A 26710-nucleotide genomic window follows, 5' to 3' on the forward strand; every position below is an offset into this window, starting at 1 on the left:
GCTGGCCTAACAAGTCAAGATAAGAACCAAGATATAATTATGCAACTTCAATCCAACCTCTGTCATTTGGTTTAGAAGTCCTCCTTTCCTGCTTATAATTAAACACATGAAGCACCAGAATATAAGTTATACTTTTAATATATAATCACACCTTCCAGATGGGATGACAGAGCCAATTTATCTCAAATTTTGGTTTGTATCATGGGTTCTGAGGAACAAAGTACAGATCTCTATTTGTTGGGATAAAATTGTGAAATGTAGAAAATACAAATATTTGCAATATGAACTATTGCAGACTATTGAATAAAATGTTAAAATTATTTAAGAGTTACCTTAGTTTGCCTAAAATGTAGAAAAAATACCACCACCTTAATTCAGATGTCTTTCTTACTGAATAGCTAACAGCTTCAACAGATCTATTTTCACTAAAGGAATTTTTCATTCAAAAGACAGCAAGACATAAATGCTTTAGCACAACAGCTGTAGTGATTACAGTACAATTTTGCTGTAAAATCATTACCATCTCAGTGGTTCTGAAGAAAGGCTATAGTACATATAATGTGTATGACAGTGTAAAAATATAAATTGGGCTTTTATTTAAATTTGCAATACTTCAATTAAAATTAAGAAAAAAAATAAAAAAAATCAGGAGATGCTAGAATCCAGCCCTCTGTTAGGTGTGAAACTAACTTCTAGCATTTGGAATTGTTAAAAATAAATGTTCTGCTGAAGATTTGCCAAATCAAAGTATTTCAAAGTAGGTCTTGGTAATGAGAAGTAGAACATTAGAAAAACTTAAACACACTTGAAAGCTATATAAATGTTTAAAAGAGGAAAGAATCAAGTGGGTAAAATTTACCCCTATATTCTTTAATAATGATCATAAATAGGATTAAATGTAACATGACCATTGTTATTTATACATGTCAGCTTGATCTAGGATTTGTCCAAATGAGAGACTAAATTTGAATCAAGGTCAGGTAAGGAACTGAAATCCACTATCTGTCCTTGAATAGCTCCATCTTTGAATACTTCAGGGTGAGTGGAATTAAACAGAAACAAGTCCCTGGCCTACATCAGGAAAAATATTTCTAAAAAAAAGTTAACAATATCATATTAAACCCATTATTTAGCACATGGTACAGCTGGGCTGTGTGTATATTGGCTTTTATTCTGGAAAAAGTTGTGACAGGAATTGCAAAAACAAATAAAAAAATCATTTGTTGTCAATGCCTCATATCCAGCTGCCATTTTCATCAGACTGCAAAGTGCATGGTACCTCTGTATTCAGGGTTCACAACTTGTAGGAGTAGATTAGAGGCCATTCCTTAGTTGCTGGTGTTTCCTTGGCCTTAACTCATGCTATCCGTAAGTTTCCCTTACTCCTTCCACATTTAATATAAACAGACTGATGGGCTGTGACAGTATTATGCAGAAAGTAGCAAACTGCAGACTTGCTCTAATCTAGAGGACTCCACGATGGAACAGACTACTATCCTTACCACAGAATTGCCTAGGTTTCTCCGTCTCCGTTCTACACTTAGGGCTTTGATGAGTTTGCATCTTCGTTCTTACATGTGGAGGGCTTTAACTCATATCTCACAAAGGGCTTTAACTCATATGTCCTGATAAGATATACTTACCCCAACTACTGTTCACATTTTCTTGCCTGACTTGAAAACATGCTATTAAACCACACAATTATCAGCCTATTCACTAAAAAGTGACAATATTTTCATAGCTTCTAATTTGTCGGTGTTTCAGGTTTGAAATAAAGCATCCCTCAGAAGGCGTACTCCAGAATCTGTCATCAAAAGTGTTACTTTTGTTTAAACTGAGAAAATCTAGCAAACATAGACTGTAATTCACCTCCAAGATATTATGTTAAGCTTCTATTGCTCATAATACATGTAGATGACTGTAATTTGCCTGTTTGTTCACAATTTACACATATAAGTAGGCTAGATTGGAAGTTCAGAACTTAATGCTCAAACTGATCATGACAATATTCAGAGAATATTCATGATCAGAATAACATGGAATACACTTGTTCATCGAGAATTCTGGAGAATACATTTTATTTAACGTTTCCATATCTCCCGGTGAAAGAAAACATACACAAAAATATCTCTCAGCCCAAATGGATTACAGCAGAATTTGTCAGAATGTGTAGTTTCCTACAGAAGAGATACATTTGCTTCTTTTCATTCATTTCATGCTTTCATTTCAGAAAGAATGTTCTTTCATTAATTAACACTCAGTTCTAAGGAGCTACACCATTGTACAACTGGCCCTGCTAACTAGAGCATCAGATCCAGCATCCTTTCCTAAGGCAAAGTACAAAAAGCACCTCTTGTGCTCTTATAGCAAAAAAACCCAAACTCCACACTGAAAATAATTCTCAGGCTTTATGTCCAACATAATGACCATCTTAGTTGCTAAATGATACACTGCTCCATTATTTACAAAAAAAAAAAAGTCCTACACTGATTTCAAAATGAACAACATAACTAAATTCATCCAGCTACATTTAATTACTTGTGAAATTGCTTAGAAATGTTCTGTTTATTATCTATATAAATACTATACCAGAAAGTGCTTTCAGCTGGAAAATTACTGGGCTTCTACGCAAGCAGTGGTTTATATGACAATTTCAAAATCAGCTTTTAATATCATAAAATTCTGTTCTTAATGTCTGTGCCTTTCTAGAACTCAGAAATTAAAATCTGACTTCTTCAAAGTGATGACAGAAAAACATCGCTAAATGTCCTTTTCTAGGGACATGAATTCTAACCTGAAAAGTGCAGCTCTCTTATGGTCATGACTAATGTAATTGCTAAATTGTGCTTCATTTTTCATAGCTCTACTGAATGAATCACTGTCCTTTACGCTTTCAAGTCAGAACCTGTCTACATTTTAATTTCAAACCAGAAAACAAGTAAATTCTTGATACAGTGTTACAAGATAATGTTTGTTTACACACTTACTAAGGATTTAGGAAAAGCTTGTGTGTATAGAAAATCAAAATAAGAAGTAAACCAGTCTGTTAGAAAGTGTAACTACATACTGTGATTTCCCTGTCATATTCTCAAATTATACACTGATTTGTTTTCCATTGCTTTTCAGATTTTCCTATTGCAGCATATTTTTAATTGGAATCCTCAGTTTTGAAATCACATTATTCACTTTAATCTAAAGCACTATTCAGAGAAGTAAACCAGTAATTTGCCCAAGAAAAACAAGCCACAGGGAAATAATACAGCAAAGTATACAAGAGTTAAATTTCAGAAAATTAATGCAAGTTAGAAAGTGCCTTGTTCAGTAGTCTCCTATCTATGTATTGCTTTCAACTGCAGATACCAACATAATGTCTTCAGTATACAATGCAGGATGTTCTTGAATGGGATAATGGTGAAAGGACTACAAAGTGCAACACCAATTAACAGTTCAGTTCTAGAGAATGTGGTTTCGCATGTGTGCTTTGATCAAGCAAACCACAAAAATAACCCCTCAAGGTTAATAAGGGTTTGATTGTGATCACTGGGATAAAAAGTCTGTAAGATTTTATTGCCATTACAGGTTAAGAATAGTCACAATAGAGTGCAATTGCGCTCTGGAAAGATAATGTGAAGCTGACAGTGAATCAGATGAATATCAAATGTTTGGATAGCCACCATCCTTTTCTAGGTCAGCAAATGACAGTATCTATGATCTTACATGGCTTGAATATCCAAGGTCAGGACCCTGGTTGGCTATCTGCTATACACCGTTCAATAACACTAGATTTGACCATACTAGGATGTGAGTCTTCTAAGATATTTTATATCTGTCTCAGCTCATTTCTCTGGAGTTTGGGGTTTTCTTAATGCTACATTTTATGATAGTTGATTACTAGAAATCCAGCTGTAAGGAACGTTAAAGGAACTTGTGGACTCTAAGCAATTTTTAAGTTGATTCAAGGATGCAATTTTGAAAGATGTGTGAGATTTCAGTGTTAACATTGGCCAGATATTTCCATTTCATGCAGTGATGCACACATGAAGAAAAAGAAAGAAAAACATGACCACATTTCCTACCATAGCAAGGATACATCTCAAAATAAAAAAAAAAAACAGTCATGGAAAAGCAAAAGCCTTCTAAAACACTCAATTGGAAGGTAAATGCATAGCCAAAAACTTTGCTCCAGCTTGTTAACAACTGGTAGTGCTAAAGTTGTTAGAGGTATTCCCATACATAATAAATGAAATATATATTGAAGTAGAGAAGGTGCACTTACCATGAGGCTGAGGGATCAAATCAAGTAATGAAGAGTTTTAAATCTGGCTTTTTAACATTTAAGGCAAATGCAACAGTTGTTCAAAGATGGATTTGCTTCCTTTTTAGGAAACCTGTGTTGAATGTCTGACTGATTAACTGAGAGTATACAAAAAAGTCAGGTTAAAGCCCTCCTCTGCCATAGTCAGCCAAGGAATATGAATGAAATGCGAAGCCAGAGTAGACACACTGACATTTAATACAGTAACTAAAAAAGCAAAAATATTCATGTATTTTTATGAAGAAACTTGCCCAAGGCTCAATAAAATGAAATTGAAGTGAGACACGTGGGAACGGCTAACAGTAACAAGCAGGTGTACATATGCCCTAAAGAAAAAGACATGCCATAGCTGTTCAGGTAATAGGGGACTATAAGTATTTTGTATAATTTTTCTATCTCCAGGTTTTATTATCTTTTAAATTTGCTGTCTGACAAATGTGATTCTAACTTTGCGTAGATCAATATATACCTTAAAATACTGCTAATATCTACTGCTGGATACATGTTAATGTATTTTATATGAAGAGGAAATGAAAGCAAAATAAATGTAATAATTTTCCTCCTGTAGATCCTAGATCAGGTATTAAAGAAAGACATTTGTATTACAGTGAATCGGATTTAATGTGAAGTTAATCCAGGGAGTAATTTAAAGTATGCTTTGCAATAAAATCACTGTTTTCTACTCTTGTTTTCAAAATGTACCAGTACATAGTTAATCTCATACTCTTCTGGAATACTCTTACTAAATTTCAAACAGGAGCACCATTAAATGAACAAACACAATCCAGCAGAGTAAGATATTCTTACAGTACAAAGAATAAACCCTTTCAAAATTGATATCATGAAATGACATTAACTCTCAAAGAAGATTAATCAAAAGAAGAACTAACTATTTTGTGTTAATGGAGTTGGAGGCACTTACTCAACCACAGCTATTCTGCTAGATCCTGATATATTAAAAAAAGATCTTGGCACCTCAACCACAAACATGATTACAGAAATGACATAAAAATTTACTAAACTTTCACAACCTCATTTGTCTGACATGGATTTAAATTATTTTTTTAAGTAGGAGGAATAAATTAATTCCACTCACAGGCAGAATAGCTTGACAGGCAGATACATATTTGATCAGAGATTGATGTGAGCCCCCAAATCTGACAGCATATCATTTAATCATGGGAATAATTCCTCCTCATGAGGTGGATTTCTGAGTTTTGCCCTTGTGGCTTATCACCTCTGGTTACAACCAGACTGTCCTAACATTTTAAGGCTGAAAATGCAGGCTGCAATTCTTTTGCATTAATTACCTTAACCTCACAAGTCTAACTGCATTGTTCACCACCAGAGTCTTTTGTTTCAGAAGCCTGTGAAAGCTGCTGAGTAGAGTGAGATCAGTACTCATTTTTCAGTTTATCCCAAACATACATAAATACAAGTGCAAAGATTACAGCAATAAAACCTGTATCTTTTCTTCTGTTTTGCTATTCATCTTTCCATTCATTCCAGGTTGCCCTCCACCTCCGAGCAAACACCGGCATTTGCCTGCTCTCTCTATGTATTCCTGCCAGGGCTCATAGATGCCCACGGTCCACTTTGATGTTCTAATCGTGATCCTTAACCTTTTTAACGTCCCCTCTAATCTTGGGGCCAAGCATGTGAAAAACAACCTTTCCCCCTGTAGGCTTTCCTTGACTTAGGTCGCTCAACGTTTTGGCTCTAAACTGATCCTGGTCCTTTCCAGTTTTGTTTCATGGTGTTTGGTTTTGTTTGTTGTATTTTGCTTCGGGTTGTTTTTTATTTTTCCTGCCATTCAACTCCCTTCCCTCAAACAGAAACACCAAAGAGGTGAACTAAGGAGTTCATTGAGAGGGCATTTTCCCTCACCTTGCCTTTCATCTACTACACATAACTGTATAGCTCCCATAGTGATGAATTTTCTTAATACGCAGATCCATTTTAAGTTTAGATGCATGATTTGATCAAACCTTTTCAAATGTTTATCTACAACAATATGAAAGGAATACACTTTCAAGTATACAACACTAGAGTCACTAGGCAAGGCAGCTTCCTACAGCATATTTTCATGAGTCCTGTTCTAAATGGGAAAGATGGACTCCTTTGAAAATCCTGAGCATGAACAGAACTATGCTGGTATCCCCCAGAGCCAAGGAAGCAGGCAACTGAGCCAAGTAAATGGTGTCAGCAAGGTGGGACTCTGGGATTCGCAAGACAGAACAGTTCTCCCACACGTAGAGGAAGGATTCATTACACAAGCATTTTGTCAAACACCACAAGTACCACGCTGTCTCTTACTATATTCACATCTACATATCCTGATAACTGCAACTGTGACTTAGCACTAAACTTCATTGAGAACAACCTTTCCTTTCCTCACTGCTGGTTTTGTTACATACCAAAAATTGACTTGATCAGGATAGGTGGTTTCTGTTGCAATGCTGGGTTTTGGGGATTTTTTTCAGCAATGTAGCCTCTTATAAGCTTCAATTATAAATTACTTACATGGCAGAATGATTTTGATATGGCATGGAATATTCTGAGAGGAAAACATATAATCTTAAACAAAATAATTATTTGATTTTGCAATCATTTTAAGCATACTCCATTTAACTCCACCAGATTTCTACAAGCACAAAGCTTAAAATACATGTCTTAAACTACTAATTTTAGGTGTCTTATGAAGCACCCAAATTTTCCTTTCTTTGGTTGTGGTGAAACAAATGCTACCTTAAGCATCACTGTGTTTTCTAGTAGCATCCCTTATAACTACTGTAAATTTAAGACATGTTAGGCCTAGGTCTGGTTTGGAAATTGTAATTTACTTTTTCTTGATTTGCTCCAATATTTTCTTGTGATGAATAAGGCAGTTTTTGAGTTGCCTTTCTGAATCTTGTCAGCACTTCTCAATCCCACGTTTGTAAAACTGTGGCACTTCTCCAAAACATATTGTCTCATAAATCTTATTTAAACAGAAAAGTCTTTAAACACTGTTTTGTGGACCTACAGCAGTGAATGAACATGGAAACTTTTCTTTTATAAATAGGATTATAGGAACCCCATAAAAGTCAGTTAAGAGGTTTTTCAGACCTTTTTGGAGATTTTGAGTTTTAAAAAGAAACTAAGATAAATATATAACGATAATCCTATTCACAACACCTATAGAATCTCTATTTATGAGACCTGTCATTGCATTTAACTAGCTGCTCATAATTATTAGAAAGATAAACAGTGTTGTAAGATGGAGTCATGATAGTACATTCTCTCTATTAATAAAAATTTTTCCCTGCAGTTCCCCTGCTGTCGGATTAGATGGTATAATTACATGACCTGTCAGATCATTTACACCATCCTCCTATAAAACTGGACTGGTTTTATTTAACTGCTTGATTTAGCTATCATTTTAAAATTTAAAATGAGAACGTCTAATTTTGTAGTAATCACAGTAAATGGATATGTTACAGTGGTTCCCCTAAAGTCACGTGTTCTATTCCACATTCAGATTTGACACAATCTCAGTATTTGACATTTATGTTTACATTTATTGCTACAGGCAGAATAGCAACAGAGTAAACAAAAGTACAAGAACTTCCCCAGAACTTTCAATATATCCCAAAAAAGAACACAAAAAAATCTACTTCTGAATAGTATAGAGTTTATCAAGCAGGCTGCAAGTATGGATGTTTCTCTCAACCAAAATTTCACTGAAAATTATACAGTATCAGAAAAGCTTTGGGGTTTCAATAATTGGCACTTTCTCATGAAAAGCAAGCCTGTGTTTTGTCAAAAAAGCTCTTATCAGTAGAGCACAGAACAGTGGAAGCATTTTGCAGTCACTTCACTTTTTTTTGAATGTTCACAGTGGTACACAACAGAACAGCTTTATGTCTTCAGCAGTTGATTCTCACATGCATCAGCTTCTAGGCCATCTGATAAGGATTGTTCTGCTTCTCTAAATCAGTAAAAGTACATTAAACCACTGCTCAGCTGACGTAATTACATATCAGCCAATTCCTGTATTTCTTTTTTATCAGGGGAACTCTCAGCAGCCCAACAACAAATGACAGTCCAGTCCTAGTTCCTAGTCTCAGTGATTCCAGAATCTGGTTTCTCATGGCCACTCAGAGAAGGAGGAACAAAAATCATAAATCTAACAATTCATAAGGAAAAGAAGCAACCTATTAATTTCCCACTCATGTTCCTTTTAACAAATATAAATCTCCTCTTATCACTAATCAATAAATCATTATCAACAATATTTTCAAGCACTGTGGACATGTTTTCAGCTCCAACAAAGGGTGATAAATACTGCATTTTAAGATCAGACCACTTAGAGCTATTTACACATAAATACACATATCACACTACCTAAACTAGCTCCACTTCCAACAGAATAGGAATAATTATCCACTTCCATCAATAGATTCAAACTTTAATCTAGTGACCCAGTTGACTCTATGAAACCAGGTAGACTGGACGCTTAATTGCCACCTTTCTGGAATAGGAGAGACGTTTGTGCAGGAGACTTTTGTCTTGTGCTAAAGTACCTGATCTAAACATTGGTCACGCCAACTCATTTGGGTTTCTGCATTCTATGCCTCTTGCCAGGAGCAGCAATTAATATTAGTTGCTATATTTAGCAGGTTTTGATGCCATATTACCAATGTATGTTTAGAAGACAGATTTTCTGAACTGGATTATCGAATGCATGGAAAAAAAATAAAGGTTCTGGAGAACTAAAGCATACTGCATCTACTGTACAGAAATTTTAAAAGTTCCTTAAGAGCAGAATGTAGATTTTTGTTCCTGTTTTGTTCAGTCATTTTTGACAGAATGACAGAAAATTTCAGCTTCAGTTCTTTGTCTCTAGAGAGACACATATCAACTGAAAATATCTATACGTGTCAGAAAGAAACACTAGTAAACTACTTGAAGAATCATAACTGGCATGACAAAAGATCCCTTTAACCAGCCTATCAACACAGATAGCTGGGCATTGGTATCATCTGGAGAGGTCATGTAGCTGAAAATCACTAGGATCTGTCCAAGCAAAAAGAAAATAAATATGGAAAACTACTGCCACAGGAAATGAATACTTTTCACCTCTTTTCTTTGAGATATATTTCTATGTATCACTGTACAGGGAGCACTTCCAAGGAATTGCATATACCTGAAGTACTGAAGGAAGTGGCTTCCTCCCATGACCCAGCAGTGCCAGATGTTGCTTTGCTGCCTGAATGTTTTCTCAATCTGGGTCAAAGGAAAGGAGCCAATCTACAGAGCAAGCCGGTCTGTCTTCAGGTTTGAGGTTTGGCATAAGTTTCAGCTCTGATAGCATGTTAAAATTTCAATTAATAAAAAACCTTCAATTAGACTTGGAAAAGTATTGACAAAATGGGTGATCAACCTTAGATATGGTAAAGGAAAAAGAAAAGCAGCATTCATAATAAAACTATGACATACCACAACTGCTGCCAATACCCATCTCAAGCAAGGAAATGTCTAAGCAATAACAGAAAGGTCACTTTAATATTGCTTTTGATCTGAATCCTCAGAACTTAAAGCCATGCAGCCAGTTTGGTCGTCAACATTTGCTTGTCTGAAATAGAAGGAAAATCAATAAAGGCATGCAAAGATGAAGAGGGTTAAAAGCCAATTAAATGTATATAGAATACACCAAGAGAGACAATTTTCCATTTCCATCAGCAAAAAAAACATATCAGCCTCTTTAAAGAGGCCAGTGCATATAAATAATGTAGCTGCTTAGGTCATCTGCAAAGCTTTCTATATAGTAAAGAACTGAATTATGGTTTCCTGTTCCATTATTTGTTGTCTTTGGTCACTACCCAGGTGTATGGAAAAGTTTTAAAAGTAATGTTTATCACTAAAAAAAGAAAATTCTTGAGAGCTACAAACTGGTTAGCTTCTTTAGCAGGAAGAAGAGGATTTGCTTAATGTTGTTCTGGCACACGAAACATAAATCTGGTCTCAGAGAGAGATGCTATATAATCTAGTCTTTTGCTTCTTTCACAAACTGTACGCTGCCAGAATTGACAGAAGATTTTACAAACCTTAAATTGCAAAGCCTTCTGCGTAAATACACATGTTCGTTTTTAGTTATTAGCTCTAAAAGTTGTTGGGCTTTGCTCCTTTAATACTGTGACCAACACAAATTTTGAATGGTCTGTCATTTATCAAAGTTCCCATCGAGAACAGCTGCTGCATAGCCAGAACTGGGGACTGGAGAGCTCAGTCATGCACATTTCACCCACAGCAGTAAGCAATTATGTGTATAAGCAGTTCCATTAGCATCAAGAGGGAGAAACGTAATTACAGATTTGTACAACTTGGCCTCAGAACAAAAACAAAAACAAAACCAGGAGCTTAATTTCTGATCAGTCATCTTATACATTAAATATACATTATGCCCAGAAAGAATAGGCTCAAATCAGTTATCTAAACAGGCATATTGCACCATTGGAGATGCCCTGGAGTATCTCACCTGGTCCCCAGCTGCTGCTCCAGAAGAGCACAGGTGTCGTGCAGGTCCTGTGTCATATCTGCCAGCCCCTGGGTGGATGCCTCAAACACCCTTAGGTGTCTCAAATGGCACTAGATGCCTGTATTTGAGTGACTGATGCAAGCCTAACCTGTCATTTCTTTACAGGTTATGCAGATATATGCTCCTTCAGACAGCAGATATTCAGATCAGAAATCACTGAAATCTACTTGAAGATAAACAGGAGAAGGGTTACATTTCTTCAGAGACAGAGAGTGTGTGGGATGGTGCTACTGCTGCAGTATGACATAAAAAGCCTGGTCTCGTACATGTGTTGTGAGGATAACAGAAAAAAAAGAGAAAGCCAGAGAGACAGAGACATAGAAAACACATGTATACTGCAGTCTTCTGAGATGCTGGGAGTACAATTATCCCTTGTTTTGTATGAATTTTCACCTTTTGCAATTGATTATAACCGGATTTAACAAAGGTGGCCTCATCATTTACTACCGTGCTCAGGTTTTACTTTGCTACTCAGTCAAGCGTGACACCCAAGTGACATGCATAGGAAAAAAACATACATTCTTAACACCAAAATATTTTTACACCACCAGCATGGTATTATAGGAGCACAGATTAAATCCATCTCTGCTGCTGGTAAGGGTTCATCCATTAAAATGCATTAAAACCCATCAAACAAAATATATGGTAATTTTTTACTGTTCTCTTTTGAGATGAACTATGCTCTGTAGTCCTAGCTTGGACTCTGTGCTCCTAATCCAATCTGTTAGTTACTAGGTCTGATTATCAGGTTACCCAGGGAACATGTGAGTGCGCCAGTATAAGGATTTTCCTCCTCCCTTTTCCTGTCTCCCAGTATTAAATCTTCCCAGCCACCCATCTTGCCTCTCCAAACTGAGGACACACACTGTGGTTTCCCTAGGGAGACACTGGCTGAGATTCTTTTTTCTCAGTCATCTGTGTGAGATGGTACTGAATGATTGTTCAAATGGATCAACCAGAATATCCTGGCTGGATTTAGTGAATCTCCATTTTATGCATTCCTACTCTAACTAGAACTACAGGGAATTCATATAGTTTATCTGAGGGGAAGTATGTGTCTTAGTTCTCTTTAGCTCCACTGTATCATTTTTACAAAATTATAGACTATAATTTATGCACAATACTTTATACCACAGGCCAATAAAAGGAATTTCTTAAACCAATCAAAGGAACTTTCCTAGGCAGTTTCTGCATGTAGAATTTACAGCAGAATTCAACAGTCCTTCTATTTGCCATGATCATGGGACAAATACCATCCTTGAAGGGATGAGGAATAATACTTATGACCTTTCCATTTCATGAGGTTCTGAAAATCATTAGAAATGCATGAATACATTGTGCAGGTATGAATGGATTCATGCCCACTGTACATAATATCCTTGTATATAAACTTTTAGTATCTTTTTTTGAAAGAAAACAGAATTTCTAATATAATGCCGTTTTATCTGTGGAAGGAAAACATCTATGGTGTGTATGCAATTAATTTAGTAGCTTTATATGCTCAAGTTGAGACATTATTCTGGATTTGAGGTTTTCATTGAAGAAGAAAACAGTTCTGTTTTACCACTACTCACTCAACACTGCAAAAAGTGAATCAACTGTCTCAGAGTGCTTTAGAGAGCTTCCAGCCACTAGAAGTTATTTGACTTTGCTTCTGGCCTGCGTCACTACTATTACCATATAGAAGAAGTTTTCTCCTAAAAAGTCATTACAAAAGTAATATAAATAAACACATCCTTCTGTTTTTATATAATCTATTCCACTAAAATTAGACTAATTGCTCTGTTTTTTAGGAAACCATCTAAACATAAATGCTCTGCCTCATAGACCCATAACAGGTCTAAGAGATAGAGCAAAATGCTGGCCTGGCAATAATTCAGACACCCACTTCAGCTCTTTTAAAATCCCAGTGATCCTTTCATATTTCTTTCACATTTAAAGATGTCAGAAATGCCACGGGTCCCAGGCAGCACAGCATCTGGGGCAACTGCGTAGTAGAGATCTGAACATGACTGTCCCAATGCTGAGAAAGAAATAAATTTAGCCTGCACTTCTGAGAACACTTGAACTGGCTCTGCTGAAAATGTATAATTGTAATATTTAAATATTCCAAGGGAAAGAAGTCCTTCTGTTAAATCAGAAAGCCTCATTTGTGAACAATGGAAAATACTATGAAACGGTACTTTTCAAACGGTGCCAGCTATTTTGCTGCAGAATTGCACAGCACACCATATCACGTCACTGAAGACTAAAATAAAACCTTCCCAGAAACTCAAGTGCCCTATAATACTAATTTTAAGAGATTCCAAAGTTATTCCAAGCAAATGGTTTTATCTAAATTTGGCTATTAATTCCTATAGTCAAGCTGATTTTGAAAAAGACTGTATGTTTGGGTAAACATGAGAAATGACATGGAACAACATGTTTTCCTCTGTGCACCACATGAGCTGTATCTCACTGAATGCCAGCTGAAAAGTAGAGCTAAAGGCTAAGAGGACATTCTTTTCTTCACTTGTGATTCTGACTTTGCACCAATCTTAGTAATTATACAAAGGCTTCTTAGCCACTCAGTGACCTCAGAAGAAGATTCTCCATAGCAATATGTGTCTGAATGTATTTTTGAAAGATTAGAAACATTTGTCAGCTGTAAGACCATACCTTTCATTGTCCAAAATACTTGAGTGTTCTCACCAGTCAAAAAGCCCCAAATAAGATCTAAGGGTCTCACCGTTTTTATGTCAGGGCTCATACATCAGTCTGGCATATTAATTGTATTACAGCTTTGCTTACGTACTTAATGCTACTGGCATTACCAAAATTTTGTCATATAACAGGTACCAAAAGAAAAGAATAAGATAGAAAAAGAACTGGTGCATCAGCAGAGGAGTATAATCGTAGTAAAACTGTTTTCAACTCCCTGACTCTTCCTGACTAATTAATACGGAAAACCTGGAGAAGAAAACAAACAAACAAATGTGGTTTTTAGTTTTACTTTACTCCTTAATGTTTTGCCTTTTCTTTAAAATGCAGCAGCTCAAGTAGCCCAAGTGAGACAAAGTCACTTCTCAATGTAAAGGACTTTGAAGGATATGAAACGTACATGGCAATAATCCTATTGGAAACTATGGTATATTTTCATTCAATATATTTATAATATTGAAAAATAAGATAGGTAAGACACATATAACCATCGATGTGTCATAAATCTGTGAAGTCAATATTTCACTTTAAGAAAATTATCTTCACTACCTTTTGTAATTCTTAAGGACAGATGATTCTGGACTGCCAGAAACCATCATCAGTCTGGCAAAGAAGTATTGATTTTCAGCTGCATCATATTCAACATGATGACATGGCAGTGCTTCAGTTCTCAACAAATTCATGACAATAATGATAACTCTCCAATATTGTAAAATTCAAATTACACTCATGAAAGCTGGGGTCATTTGAATATATGTGCACATACAGAGCTAGAGACTGGAGACCATTCCAAGCAACATATAGCTGTGCAACTCAGTGATCCTGTTACCAAATTGACTTTTTTCTTAGTAAAATAAACAAGGATAGCAGTTTGGGATTTTTTCCATCTACAAACCATTTTATGAGTGGTATGCTCAAAAACACGATAATGTTTAACATTTCATTTTTCTCAAAACACATGAGAATAATTATCTGATGTTTTTCTTCCACAGGATGAGATAAATACCTCAGTATCATTAAATGACACACATCCTAATTTTGTTGACTCTCCCTTTCTGTATTTGTCTCTTGTTATACAACGATTGAATTCTCATCACCAATTCTACTGCTTCTTAGCGAACAGAAACACTAAGGCAAAATTATTATTATTTATCAAGTACTTAAACAGGTTGCCATATTTTGAGTTAGATGTTCTGAGATGTATCATTGCCAAGATTTACTTTCATAATGTAAAAAGTGCTTTTGTTATGCAGAAATAAAACTGCTCTTAATGCCAGTGGGAGAGAAGCCACATGTAATGTTGCAAAACCTCTGAGAAAGAGTGTCTCTTTGATGACAAACAGGACAAACAGCTCTGCAGCAGAGAATGAATGGATGGTGTTTCCTATGCACAGTATTTACAGTTTTTACAATTATTTACTGCTAATCTCAGAAGCATTCTTAAGACATACTTTTAAAAACATTTACTTTTTTCTTAGGATTTACATGCCAGTGATACAAACCCCAACTGAAAGGTACTGATGAAAAAAACACTGATTATTTAGCTACATTTTTCTTTTGAAAAGTCTCCACAATTTATTGCTCTCGAATCTTGTCCCCATCTATAAATAAACTCCACAGAACTAAACTGTAATATGCGTCTTATTTCAGTAAAATCTTGAAAAGTTTTTGTACTTAAAATATGATACTTTTCAGCTCAGTTAAGAACTCCTGTGATGACTGCTTGTCCAAAATCCTCATCTGCCATGCAGATGGGGAAAAATCCACCCACAAGCAATGATAAAGGCATATGGAAGCCAGTAGTGGGAGAAGTAGTTTCCTGAAACTATCAGAAGTCCTCCATATACCTAAGGAGGAACAGCTGAAGTAGTGACAGGCAGATGCCTCTTGCCTTATTTTCTCTAATTCAGTCTGCCCAGATGCTATTTCCTGCTATTTCAGAGGTGTATATTGCTTGACAGAGAAGTTCAAATGTACAATTCAGATTTCCTGTTTTCCTGATGTGTAAAGTGAATTAGTTATCAGCAAACAAAAGACAGAATTAGTCCTTTAATCAGCAGGCTATCTAAGCATGCGTATAAAGTCATGACCAGCACACTTAAGCCAACAGCGTACTTCCATGGTTAGACTTCACAGATTTGAGTGTCAGAACAGATAGCTGAGCTCACCTATTCTTGTGCATAAAATTCTGCAGCTGCTCTTGCTCAAGCTAAACAATGATCACCAGCAATTTCCAGCCTGCTTCCCCTCCCCCTGATATTTTTCAAGAAGAGATACCACATGGATTTTCTTGGTTACTTTCTGCAGACCCCTGGGAGTCACATCACAGAACCTCGCCAGCTACTGACCACAGGCTGCAATGCGCAGGCTGGCACACAGACACAGCCGGCAGCATGGCAAGAGATCTTTACAGAGAAGCTTGTCTGCTTGCCAATTCCTCTGCATACCAGAAGTGTACCTCAGTGCCCTCTCACTGCATCCCCAAATAAAAGGATATATGTAACCGGTTGGCTTTATAATGAGGGCCTTAATTTTCAGAGTTACCCAATAAAATTCAATTGTGATTGTTATTTTTAATCCCTTTCTGAACTTTAAAAATATTATGCTGTAATCACACAACAGGAGCATGGATTATTCAGAATCTTATGGGGGAACTACATGAGGATTGTGAATTATTTTTAATGCTTTCAGTCTTTTTTGTACACTTCATGTTCTGAAGGATTTATTTAAAAAACTTCAATACTGCAATATTTAAACTTCCTGATTTATGCTTTATGGTGCAATGGCATTTGCCTAATTGTTCGGAGGTTTATTACCACACAAGAAATAGCCAAGCTTTCTCAACACAGTGTTACATTATTTTCCAGAAAGAGAACTACTGTACTTGTCCAAGATGATCATGCCCCAGAATTCAGTAAGCATGAGGAATTCTCTTTGATAATCATGTTTCATGGCAACATATCAGCTAAAGTATGTGTATTCATCGTGAAACAGGTGATAAAGCTAGAGTTCTTTAGCTAATGATAGATTCCTTAAAAAAGAACAACACTAAGTTACAACCCTTCTTCCAAACTGAGATGAACAATACTCTGAAAAATCTAATCAAAGTGGGCCCTGCTTTGGGGGTCAGGAGGGTAGAGAAGGCTTGTAGAGGTCCCTTTCAACCCGAACTACTCTACAATTCTATGATCTGCAACACAGCAAAGGCCATAAACTCTTCACGACTATCGGATCAGTTGCTAAATTTTCCTTTCTCACACTGCAAAATTACTGTTACTGATGGAAATTCATTACAATAAGCTATAATAACTAGAATAAGTTCGGAATCTTGAAAAAGAACATGTGAAACTGCTGATCTCTTCAACTGAATGAAGTTAAAGTCATCTTTGCTAATGATAACTAAGTGTATGAGTTAATTTTGAGTTATCAAACACAGTACGCCTGCTTTAATCACTCTGTGTTTCTTACTGGGTTATGCAGACTTCAAGGAAAGAGGTACAAATTTTGTCACCTGATTATACTGCTAGTTAAATGTGTTGGGTCTTTATGAGTTCTAGCTATTAAGACAAACACATCTTCCTAACTTAGGCAACACTGGTCTCTTCCTTTCCTTTTTTTTTTTTCTTTCTTCAGCCTTTCTAGTGAAATTTTCCTAGTTTACGAGCTTTTCAGCAAAAACTGACATCATATACTTTTACTTTTGCTACATGTAGACATGTAGCTCAGCATGTCTACACTGGGCCACAATAAAAGTCCATCTAGCTCAGTATGCAGTTTCAAAAATAGCCAAAAGCAAATGTTCAGGGAAGAGAAAAAGAGTGTAAGTAGTATTACAATGACACTGGATACTCTCCCAGCCTCCAGCCGTGTGGGGATCAAAGGGCCCCTGACACAGAGATGTTTTCTGTGTACCTAGAAATACATTACTTCTCTATGACGCTGTTCAGTCTCCTGCACCCACATAAACACTTCTTCAGTAAAGACCTAGTTGCTCTGCCTTTCATCTACCTACTTCTTTTATTCCAAAAATTGTTCCCTGATACTTACTTTCAGCTGCCATCTTCTTAAAGAAACTACTTTGTTGTCCATATGGGCTGACATTCTGGTGACGTCTACAGCCAGTGCCCTACTGAGGGAATCCCTTAGTGGCACAGACTTTCATCAGGTTAAGAATTAAGAATCTAGTCAGAGGGTACTTCTGCCTCCAAGGAAGTATTGACTGAGGAGTGAGATAAAGGTATCCATGTCTAATGAGAACTGATCAAATACTTCAGATAAAGATTTGTATAAAAGCCTTACTTTGTTTACTAAGCTCGGTAGGTCCAAGAATTAAAGAGACAACAAATCCAACAGCACAGCTGCTTGTATTACTCCAGTATTGGGATAATTAGCTACTCTGTGTGCTCCAAAGGTAAGATTTGCTAAGTCTCTTCTGAGCATTGAGGTGGTCTAAATGTAGCTGTTAAAGGTATGGTTTTAAATTAGCTGATTATTATGAATCTGTCCAGATACAAACAGATGTACCCATATAGACCCTTAAGTCCACCACTACGTTTACCAAACTGTGCTGATGATTGAGTCCCTCTCCCATAAGCACTTCCTATAAGCAAGGTGTTCAGAATTTTTTTTCTTCTTACACACAATAATCATCATGAACAGATTTACAGAAGGGAGAATTTCGTATTTATCAATGAGTGCTCCAAATACGCCTATCTAGGAACTAACAAAAGACCCAAACCCCCAGAAAAGTTTGCCAGTATACTGACAATATATACCTAATAGCAACTGGAGACCTGTGGAAAGTAAATGTTATAACTGAAGGAAGAAAACTGTGATGCTGGTGGGTGGCTATCAACAAGTCATTTGAATTTGTAGTTCTCTCGTAATTCAGATGATACATGAAGAGAATAGCATACTGATTAGCTGGGGAAATACAGAATCACGAGCAATTTAGCTTTTTGGGTTTTATAAGGACAGAACCAAGTAACCTCAATTGCCTTCTTAACGGAGCAGTAGAACAAGTAGATAAACCAAGTGAGACGATTTCCAGAAAGATTTGAACACAGGAATACCTGGAAATGTAATTCAAATTGGCTCACAAAGGAAGGCAGTTTTGAGAATTGAAAATTGGCATGAAAATCATAAACAGAGTAATATCAAGATGAGATGTTGTATCTTTGCTAATATCCAGGACTAAAATGCTTTTTTTTTTTTTTTTTTTACTTATTTACTAATGGAAACACATTAATGAAATTTTTGGATTCAAGCCAGGTGAGAACAAAAAGGATTTAAAAAGCACTGGAAATGCAGAGAAAATAACATTACAAAAGTAATCTCACAGCATTGGAGGCTAAGCAAAATATGAGAGAACATATTTCGGTACGCATTTCAAGTGGAGAGAGAGATGAAAATCACTCCTACTGAGATAGACTTCAGGGAACCAAATATTCATGCTAACTTGTCACTAAAAAGAATCCTGTAATTCAGAGATGTTTAACTACATCTTGGAAGAGAAAGAGTGTATTCCTGCTCCTATGACTTTGGTTTAAGAAAAAATGGAATTAAGTTTTCCTATAATAAAGTGAATCCACGGAAAATAGAAATATCTCCTTAACCAGAGCTTGAAAGACTCAGAGAGGAAAGTTTAATATAAAGTACAGATCAGCTCACATATGACTAGACTGACAGCATCTACAAATATTTTGAGATCATAGACAAAAAGTAAAATAGTTATTCAGTATAAGACTCTCATATTAATAGCCTGAAATTAAACATGGAAAAATTGAGGCCGAATATCAGGAAAGCTTCCTGGCAGTGAAACAAACTGGGCTCCCAAGGGAAACAATGGAATCTACATAGCTTTAATCAGTTAAAACTAGACTAGACAATAACACTCAGCGTAGTTTGGGGAATATTTTTGCATTGGCAAATGATATGGCTGCATGACTTGATACTAGTAGGTCATTGCCATCTCTGGTTTCCATAATCCTGCAAAGAAATATATAAAACTCCCAGCTGCACAGGCAAGAAAGTTATCTGGTCTATTTTCACAACTATTAGCAAAACTTGCAGCTGTTCCCTCTCAAAAGACCTGCCTTTAAAAAAAAAGTTTGGGTTATTCAAACAAAATTCACAAAAAATATTCAATACAGAGGGCAGAGCCTGAGTTCGTATTTGTTGTGTGCTATAGCTTGCTCATGTAATAAGAGAAAATAAAAATACATGATTTTAGGTGAACTGGCTTAGCCTATGCTCTGCTGATTTGATGTACTAGCTTGTAAGCTAACTATGTTGCCAAGTAATACTGTTATGTTTTGTGAATTTAAGTTGTTGTCATGGTGACTACAGTTGGTCCATAGGTGTCTTTCTCATTTCAGATCTAAAGAGATATTTTTAATAAAGGCAATGGGAAAATATTTTTAGTTTAAAGTTTAACCATCCTGTTACATATTTCCTCCTAATAATATGCCAAAAGTTTTTAAACCCTCTTGATACTCATTCCTTTCTGCACACATTGTTTTCTTTACAAACAGAACATTTTATGTTTAGTGCCGGTTACTGGTCTTGCTTAACTTCCATATAAAGCCAACTGACGTCAGTGAGAATGCACAGGTGTACTATCAACAGAGCAGCAACTCAGAGTTAGCTGTAGTGAATTAAGAAGTACGCTATGTACTAATATGCCGTTAAACATTGTGATTATCCCAATTCAGAATGTTTTAACAAGTTGCAGTTTATTGACATTCCTTTGCAGATGCTTTACTGATTTAAGTCTTTGAGTTAACTGCTAAGAAACAAAGTTACCTTGTGTGTCTTAAAAAAGAACAAAAAAATTGCTGAGAGCAAAGTTGTTCTGCCTGTTATTTATGTCACAAGGAAACAAAAGTTAATATTCATTTGCTGGCTAATCTTTGTAACATGGAAACATTTTACTTTCCAAAATTAGGTGGCTGATTCAGGGTTAGTTATAAAAACCTCCTGTTTGTTTGAGAAACAAATCTGAACTGGCAAAATATTTGAAGCAGTGTTCAGCAACTATCATGAAACAGGATTACAGAGAAAACAAATCACATGACTGGAATATTTATTCCTTAAAATAAAAGTTACTTAATAAGAAAGAGCTTTTTATTCTGAGGACAATTAGGAGGCAGAGCGTTGTTGCAATACAGTAATTTTGTACCTCCTAAAACTGTTGTAATGAATTCTGACATACTAAGATAGTATTACTGATGGAAAAAGTAACAGTGAGAAAGTGCTAATAAATCCAAGGAAAACATGATACTTATTTGTGAAACAAGAGGTTTGATGGCACTGTAGTTAAGGATGCCTTGTGGCTTCTAGAGCTCTGTTTATATTTCCAACGCACTATGCAAACTTTCTTCAGCTAAAAAAAAAACAAAAACATGCAGTAATGGAACCAGGGGGAATAGGTTATATTGTGAACAACTGTTCTGTGATACAGCCATTACAGGGTTATGTCCCCTGAATGGCAAAGGAATGCGCAGTCTACCTTCTAGGTTTCTTTTGCTGTGTAAAGGACATGCACCTCTCTGCAGAAGATAACGTACACAGAAACTGTCATTTGGGGTGAAAGTAGAATTTAAATGGTAAAAGTCTACTACTGGCCCTAATTTCACTGTGAATTGGCATTATATTCAGATATGTACACATAATTAAATACACAAGGGCAGTTAAATCACTGATGCAGAAGTGACAGAACATTGTCTACAGGCATCAGTATTGATGAACATATCTACAGGCATCAGCATACCTACCGACATCAGTATTCCATAGCCTTTACTATTAAAAATATGGTGTATCTATGTGAATTATTGACTATAATGGTGTATCTTTCAGAGCCAACCTTCTCACCACTTTTTCACACAGAATTGCTTTCTATCCCTTATGCCAGACCTAACTTCATATTCCACTAAATGACAGTAACAATGACGGATTCTCAGTGCAGTGACCGTACTCTATTCTCCCCTGTCACCCACATGCTCCTTTCAGTTTCTCTAGGAAGGGCCTTGTAGGTTGGTCACAGTTTACTAACCTGAGCTGAAGAAAACAAAAGCACTCTCCACAACCCAGGTAAACAAAAGGGAATGGGGCTTTCCCAGCTCACCTGCCTAAACTGACTCACTCTTGGCTACGGCTGTACCCTGCTGTGACAGGGAGGGGAAGGAAACACGCAGCCAGGAGCACCTCGGAGTAGTGTAGGTGTAGCGTGAAACCTTGCTCTTAATAACACTGCAGGGTGTTATTCCAATCTCAGTGGAACATAAAATAGGCTGTTTCTTACCAAAGCTGTCCCTGCAACAGCATAGGCTGAGCACAGCATGACTTCTAGTTATGTCACACATAAGAAGCTCAGTCAGCACTCTACCGGTTACCATGTGTGCGTACAATGAGGGTCCTACGGCTGCTGGAACCAAATTGGGTTTTTTTTGGAGAATTAGGTACTTTTAAAATTCATATGCCAGTACAAATCAATACATAAAAGCCAGTGTGATGGGTTCTGGCTTATGAGCCACCCAGTTTGATACCTAATCATTTTTATCTTTGCCCATTACAGTGACACTGGATATACCCTCATAAATCTGTTTACTTCCAGCAATAGCTGTAAATTACTGCACTTTTTGTTCAGCTTTTCTTTACATTTAGGAGACTCCCAACATGTTTAGATATGGTCAGAAGCCATATCTTGAAAAGAAATACAACTCTTTGAAAAGGCCTTTGCACAAGGTCATACCTAAAGTCAGAATGAGAAAACACTGCATTAGCTGAGTAATCTTTGCGATCTCAGTAGAGGAAAACCTTGCCAGTGAATGTTTTTGCCTATTCTTGACATAATTCTTTTCAGTACCTATATTTATAGAAAGATTGTTTAACTAAACATTAGAGCCTTGAAATGTGCTCACATGAAGGACTGACTCTGTGTATGCTGTCACTTAGACTACTTATTAAGCTACTTCTGTCTGGAAAAAAAAGGCAATGCTAAGAAATACAGTAGACTTACAAAGTTGTGAGAAAAGAGAAGTTGGCAAAGAGCTAAACTATAAGGAAGAAAATCAATATTAACAGTGTGTTCAAAACATCAATTAAGCAGAGCAACAAGGACTTGAACAGAAGGCCGATTAAAATCAGTAAGATCAAAGGGACATTTTCAGCAAAAAGGTTAATATGAAACATGTAAGGAACAGCAGATGTAGCTCTATTACTGATTGTATTACTGATTTTCCCATAAGAAGTTTATTTTGGTATATGCACTATCCTAACCAAGTGGCATGAAGAGAGGGTGTTTTGAAGTGTTAGTAAATCTGCAAGTAAATCTACTTCTTTATCCATTTTGTACCTTTTTATTCTGCCCTGGGAAAATTTCAAAACTGCTGACAGGCCCAGCATGGAAAATCATTACTTAATACAGTTTCCCATGAAACTCTTTTCTTACCTGTGCATGCACTAATGATCAAACAGCTCTTGCCCACATTATTTCTTTGAAGAGGACTGCATAGCACTACAGGCAACCTTGTAATGTTACATGAGCTATTTGCAATCTTTCACCCTTCCATGAGCAAATATTAGTTTAAGCATAAAAACAACAAAGGTAGAAGAATGTTACTCTACAGAAAATATTTTAAGACAGAAAATACCTACTCTTCATATTGCTTATTAGCATGTTGCTAATAAAGCAGTGAATGATAGCCCTTATATTATTTCTAAAAGCGTATCTGAGGACATGATCAATGCTTGCAGGGAAGACCTCAATAACAAACTGACCACTGAACATGAGCATCCACGTTTAACACAGGATAAGAAGCAAAGAATACAGTTTCAGGCACTTTTTCAGGATATTCAATTTTTAGGTCACAGCCTTAACCCAGACAGATATGACTTGAGAGAGTGGACAGCTCACACTCCGTAACTTACTTTCACTATTTTTTGAGTATTCCTTGAATGGGACCTAAGCAATCAGCAGCTTTAAATGAAATCATCATTCTACTAAAGTGCTATTGTGATTCCACAAAATTCATGTTTTGCCCTGCGTTTTCAGGGAATACATATGGGAATCCTAAAACACCGTAGGCACACTCAAATCTGAACAATGCACCAAATATAGTGAAGAACAGCCCAGGCTTCCAAAGCTTTGTAATTTCTCTTTAAAATAGGCAGTTTCATGGTAAAAAAGACATCAGCCTATCAAACCCTTTTATAGACTGTGCTTTATGATTACTTTATTGGTAGAAAGGAAAATTAATTCCTTTTAACATGATCTAAACAAACTGTAGGCTCGTCACCAGTTGTGTGTCAGACAGAAATGAATTCCCAGATTCCAGGCTAAAAAGTCTTGAGTTCATATCCCTTTTCTATTATTAGAGTTTTTTAAAAAGAAATCTGAGTTCACTTTTTTCATCAGTCAGAAACTGTACGGACATAATTTTATGAATAATTTTATTCGACTTTCAAATCAAGACAACACCTAAATAATGAACAGTTGTACTATGGCAGACATATTTTACACAGATGAGAATAGAAGACTAACAGTCAAGAAAAATAACAGAGAAAAGGTTACAAAAGGAATTTTCCCATGAGCTTTTTGCTCCCTACATGCTATAAACCTCCTCATCTGAGAAAACTCGGATGATCACATCGTACCAAAAATTACCAAGCGAAGTGGGGGTAGGATAGTGAGTGACTTTGCCAAGCAATGACACTGTTTATGCACTCTTGTTACCCTGATGATGGTACTGAGTTCTTGTAGTAAAATAGATTTTAGAAGTTTTCTTTGCAGTAACTAACAAGAGAGAGAAGAAAGAGCTTTATGAACTACTGCAGAGAGAAACATAACTAAAACAAATACTAAGAGCAGAATCAAGTATTTCACTGTATTTTTCTGATGCTTATACTCCCTGAGGATGCATGATATTTTCATTGTTTAATAGAAGCCTCTAGATAAATGTTTTTCTGTTTTTCTTTAACATCAAATTTTGTAATACCATTTTTGGCATGATCAGAACACATTTTGGAAATATTTGATAGTACTGCTCTATTTCTATAAAAACTTCGGTTTTGGTTTTGGTCTTTTTAATAGGAAAATATAAAAGGAGAGAAGTTTGTTTCTCCAGCAAGTGTAACCAGGTAACTATCACTTTACGAAAGCTGTGCATGCATAGCAGGACTTCAGGTAATGGCTATATACATGCTGAAATTGTGCTGGCATCAAATTAAAGTTTTTTTTCTTTACTTTTTTCACACAAATGTAAATAAACCCCAGAATTTGTGAGGGCTTTGGATCTGCTTTACTGAGCAGATTCTTAACACAGCTTTTTATAGCAGTTGTAGCTTTAATTGTTTTGACAACCTTGAAGTTTTGCCCTGCGTTTCAGGTCTGCAGGAACCAGGAATCTCATAGCAAAATTGCTAACAAAAGCACTCTGGAGAACAATGTGACTATCTTGGAAAGTCCCCTAGCATAGCTGCTTTGTAATTTCAAACCCAACCCAGTCAGCACAGAGGAGCTATGAAGACCGGACAGAGTTGGACAGAATCCCCTGGGGATTGTGCTTAACAACCTTAGAAAGCTAAGACCCAGCCTATTGAAACTCAAATTTAGTAGAAAGTTATTACTGTCAACTTGAGATAAAACTTCATGAAGGCAGTAAAAGGTACAATGTAGATGACAAAATGACCTCTACGTCACATTTCAAGTGCCAGGGAACTCAAAAGCAAAATCACCAAGATTTTTTTTTTTTTTTTTGAAGCATCACCTTCAAATGAGTTTAAAAAAGAACGGCCTGGGAAAGCCAGCATAGGTTTGGAAAGTTTATAAATGAAGGAAACAGGTCTTCAAAATCAAAGTGTTTAACAGCTTCTGCACAACTGCAATCTTTATTACTACTCCTATATTTGTATCTTTATTTATTTCCCACTTGAATTGTGTTACTGCCTGGAGGCCTCTCTGCATGTAAAAGTTCATACTTCTGCAATGCTCACTCTCACGCATCTCATCCTGCACCTACCTACATGCAAAAAGTACTGCATTAGCACTGAACAGAGAAGAGCCATAGTTTTTGGCTTGTATTAGGGCTGAAGATGGGGCATAATTTTCTTAGCAGACTACAATCTCCCATTCAAGTAATGGCATTCATAGGATATAAATTTATTAAAGTATTTTTCATTTCCCTTTAAACATCATTTCCTCACAGCTTGTTTCCCTGTGCTATTCCAGCTCATATTAACAGTTTGTTTCTGGGAATGCTTTCCAGCCTGTTAAATTTATATTGTGAAATATTTTTACTAGGAGTCAGAGTATTCACCTCTAAAGCAGAAAAGAGGGTGACCTGTATACACCTTAGATGAGGCAAGGTTTTCCTGTCCACTTCAGTCACCATTTATCAGAGCCAAAAATCACTTTGTACTTTGTACAATGTTTGATAAATATTGAAAAAGAAAAGCAACTTCATCATATCTATGGGGTACTTAAAACTCATGGAGAGGAAACCATACAGGAAAAGATAAACTTATAATACTTTAAGTATAATAAAATAATTTTTATACATTTGCTTATTCACTTACCACATCAAACAAAAAAAAAACAACACTTTACCCAAGGTCAGATACTGTTAAAGATTTCCATGTTGTGACTCCAGCTTAAATAACAAAAATGTTTTGAGATGTCCTTCCCCAAAAGCACAATAAAAAGCGAGAAGCATTCAAAAGAAAAAAAAACTCTGAAAAGAAAGACTACGTATGTTCCTAACCAACTCAATATGCGACTCCAGAGTGAGAATACTTATTTTATGTATGACTTGACAGGCTTTAAATTAAAATACTGTGATAAAAATAACCTAATGTTATCAATACTATATACATGTATATAAATTTCAAGTTCTGAAGATGTTTTAAATGTCTCTACAGTTTCTTCATAAAGCTGCTTTACCACTGTTATTTAATGCCAGGGACATAAATTTTTTTAGGAGTTGCTGAGGACTTTCAGTAGAAGCTCATTTTGGGAGGAAATGTAAAATAAATTCAATAGTTAGAAGTTCCTCACAGAAATTGCCTGTCAAGTTCCTCTGCTCTTCTAAGAGTATGATTGAGGTAATCCTACAGGT

General features: G+C 36.1%; 1 protein-coding gene across 7 annotated transcripts in view; it reads right to left on the reverse strand.

The window, feature by feature from the left end:
• The window catches only part of PDE1A (phosphodiesterase 1A), a 157201-nt gene that overhangs the window by 73132 nt on the left and 57359 nt on the right, over positions 1-26710 (reverse strand). Inside the window, exon 1 of one of the 7 annotated variants that reach the window (XM_061455105.1) lies at positions 10836-11092. The exons of the other annotated variants lie outside the window; for them this stretch is intronic. Within the exon in view, the coding sequence (XP_061311089.1) occupies positions 10836-10891 (56 nt within the window). The 5' untranslated portion in view covers positions 10892-11092. Of the gene's footprint in view, positions 1-10835; positions 11093-26710 lie in introns of those variants that run through there. 7 annotated transcript variants of the gene reach the window in all.

The sequence above is a fragment of the Pezoporus flaviventris genome, unplaced genomic scaffold (genome assembly GCF_033815535.1).
Source record: "Pezoporus flaviventris isolate CSIRO_AGI_PZ_B2104156 unplaced genomic scaffold, CSIRO_AGI_Pfla_v1 ptg000001l, whole genome shotgun sequence".
NCBI lineage: Eukaryota > Metazoa > Chordata > Aves > Psittaciformes > Psittacidae > Pezoporus > Pezoporus flaviventris.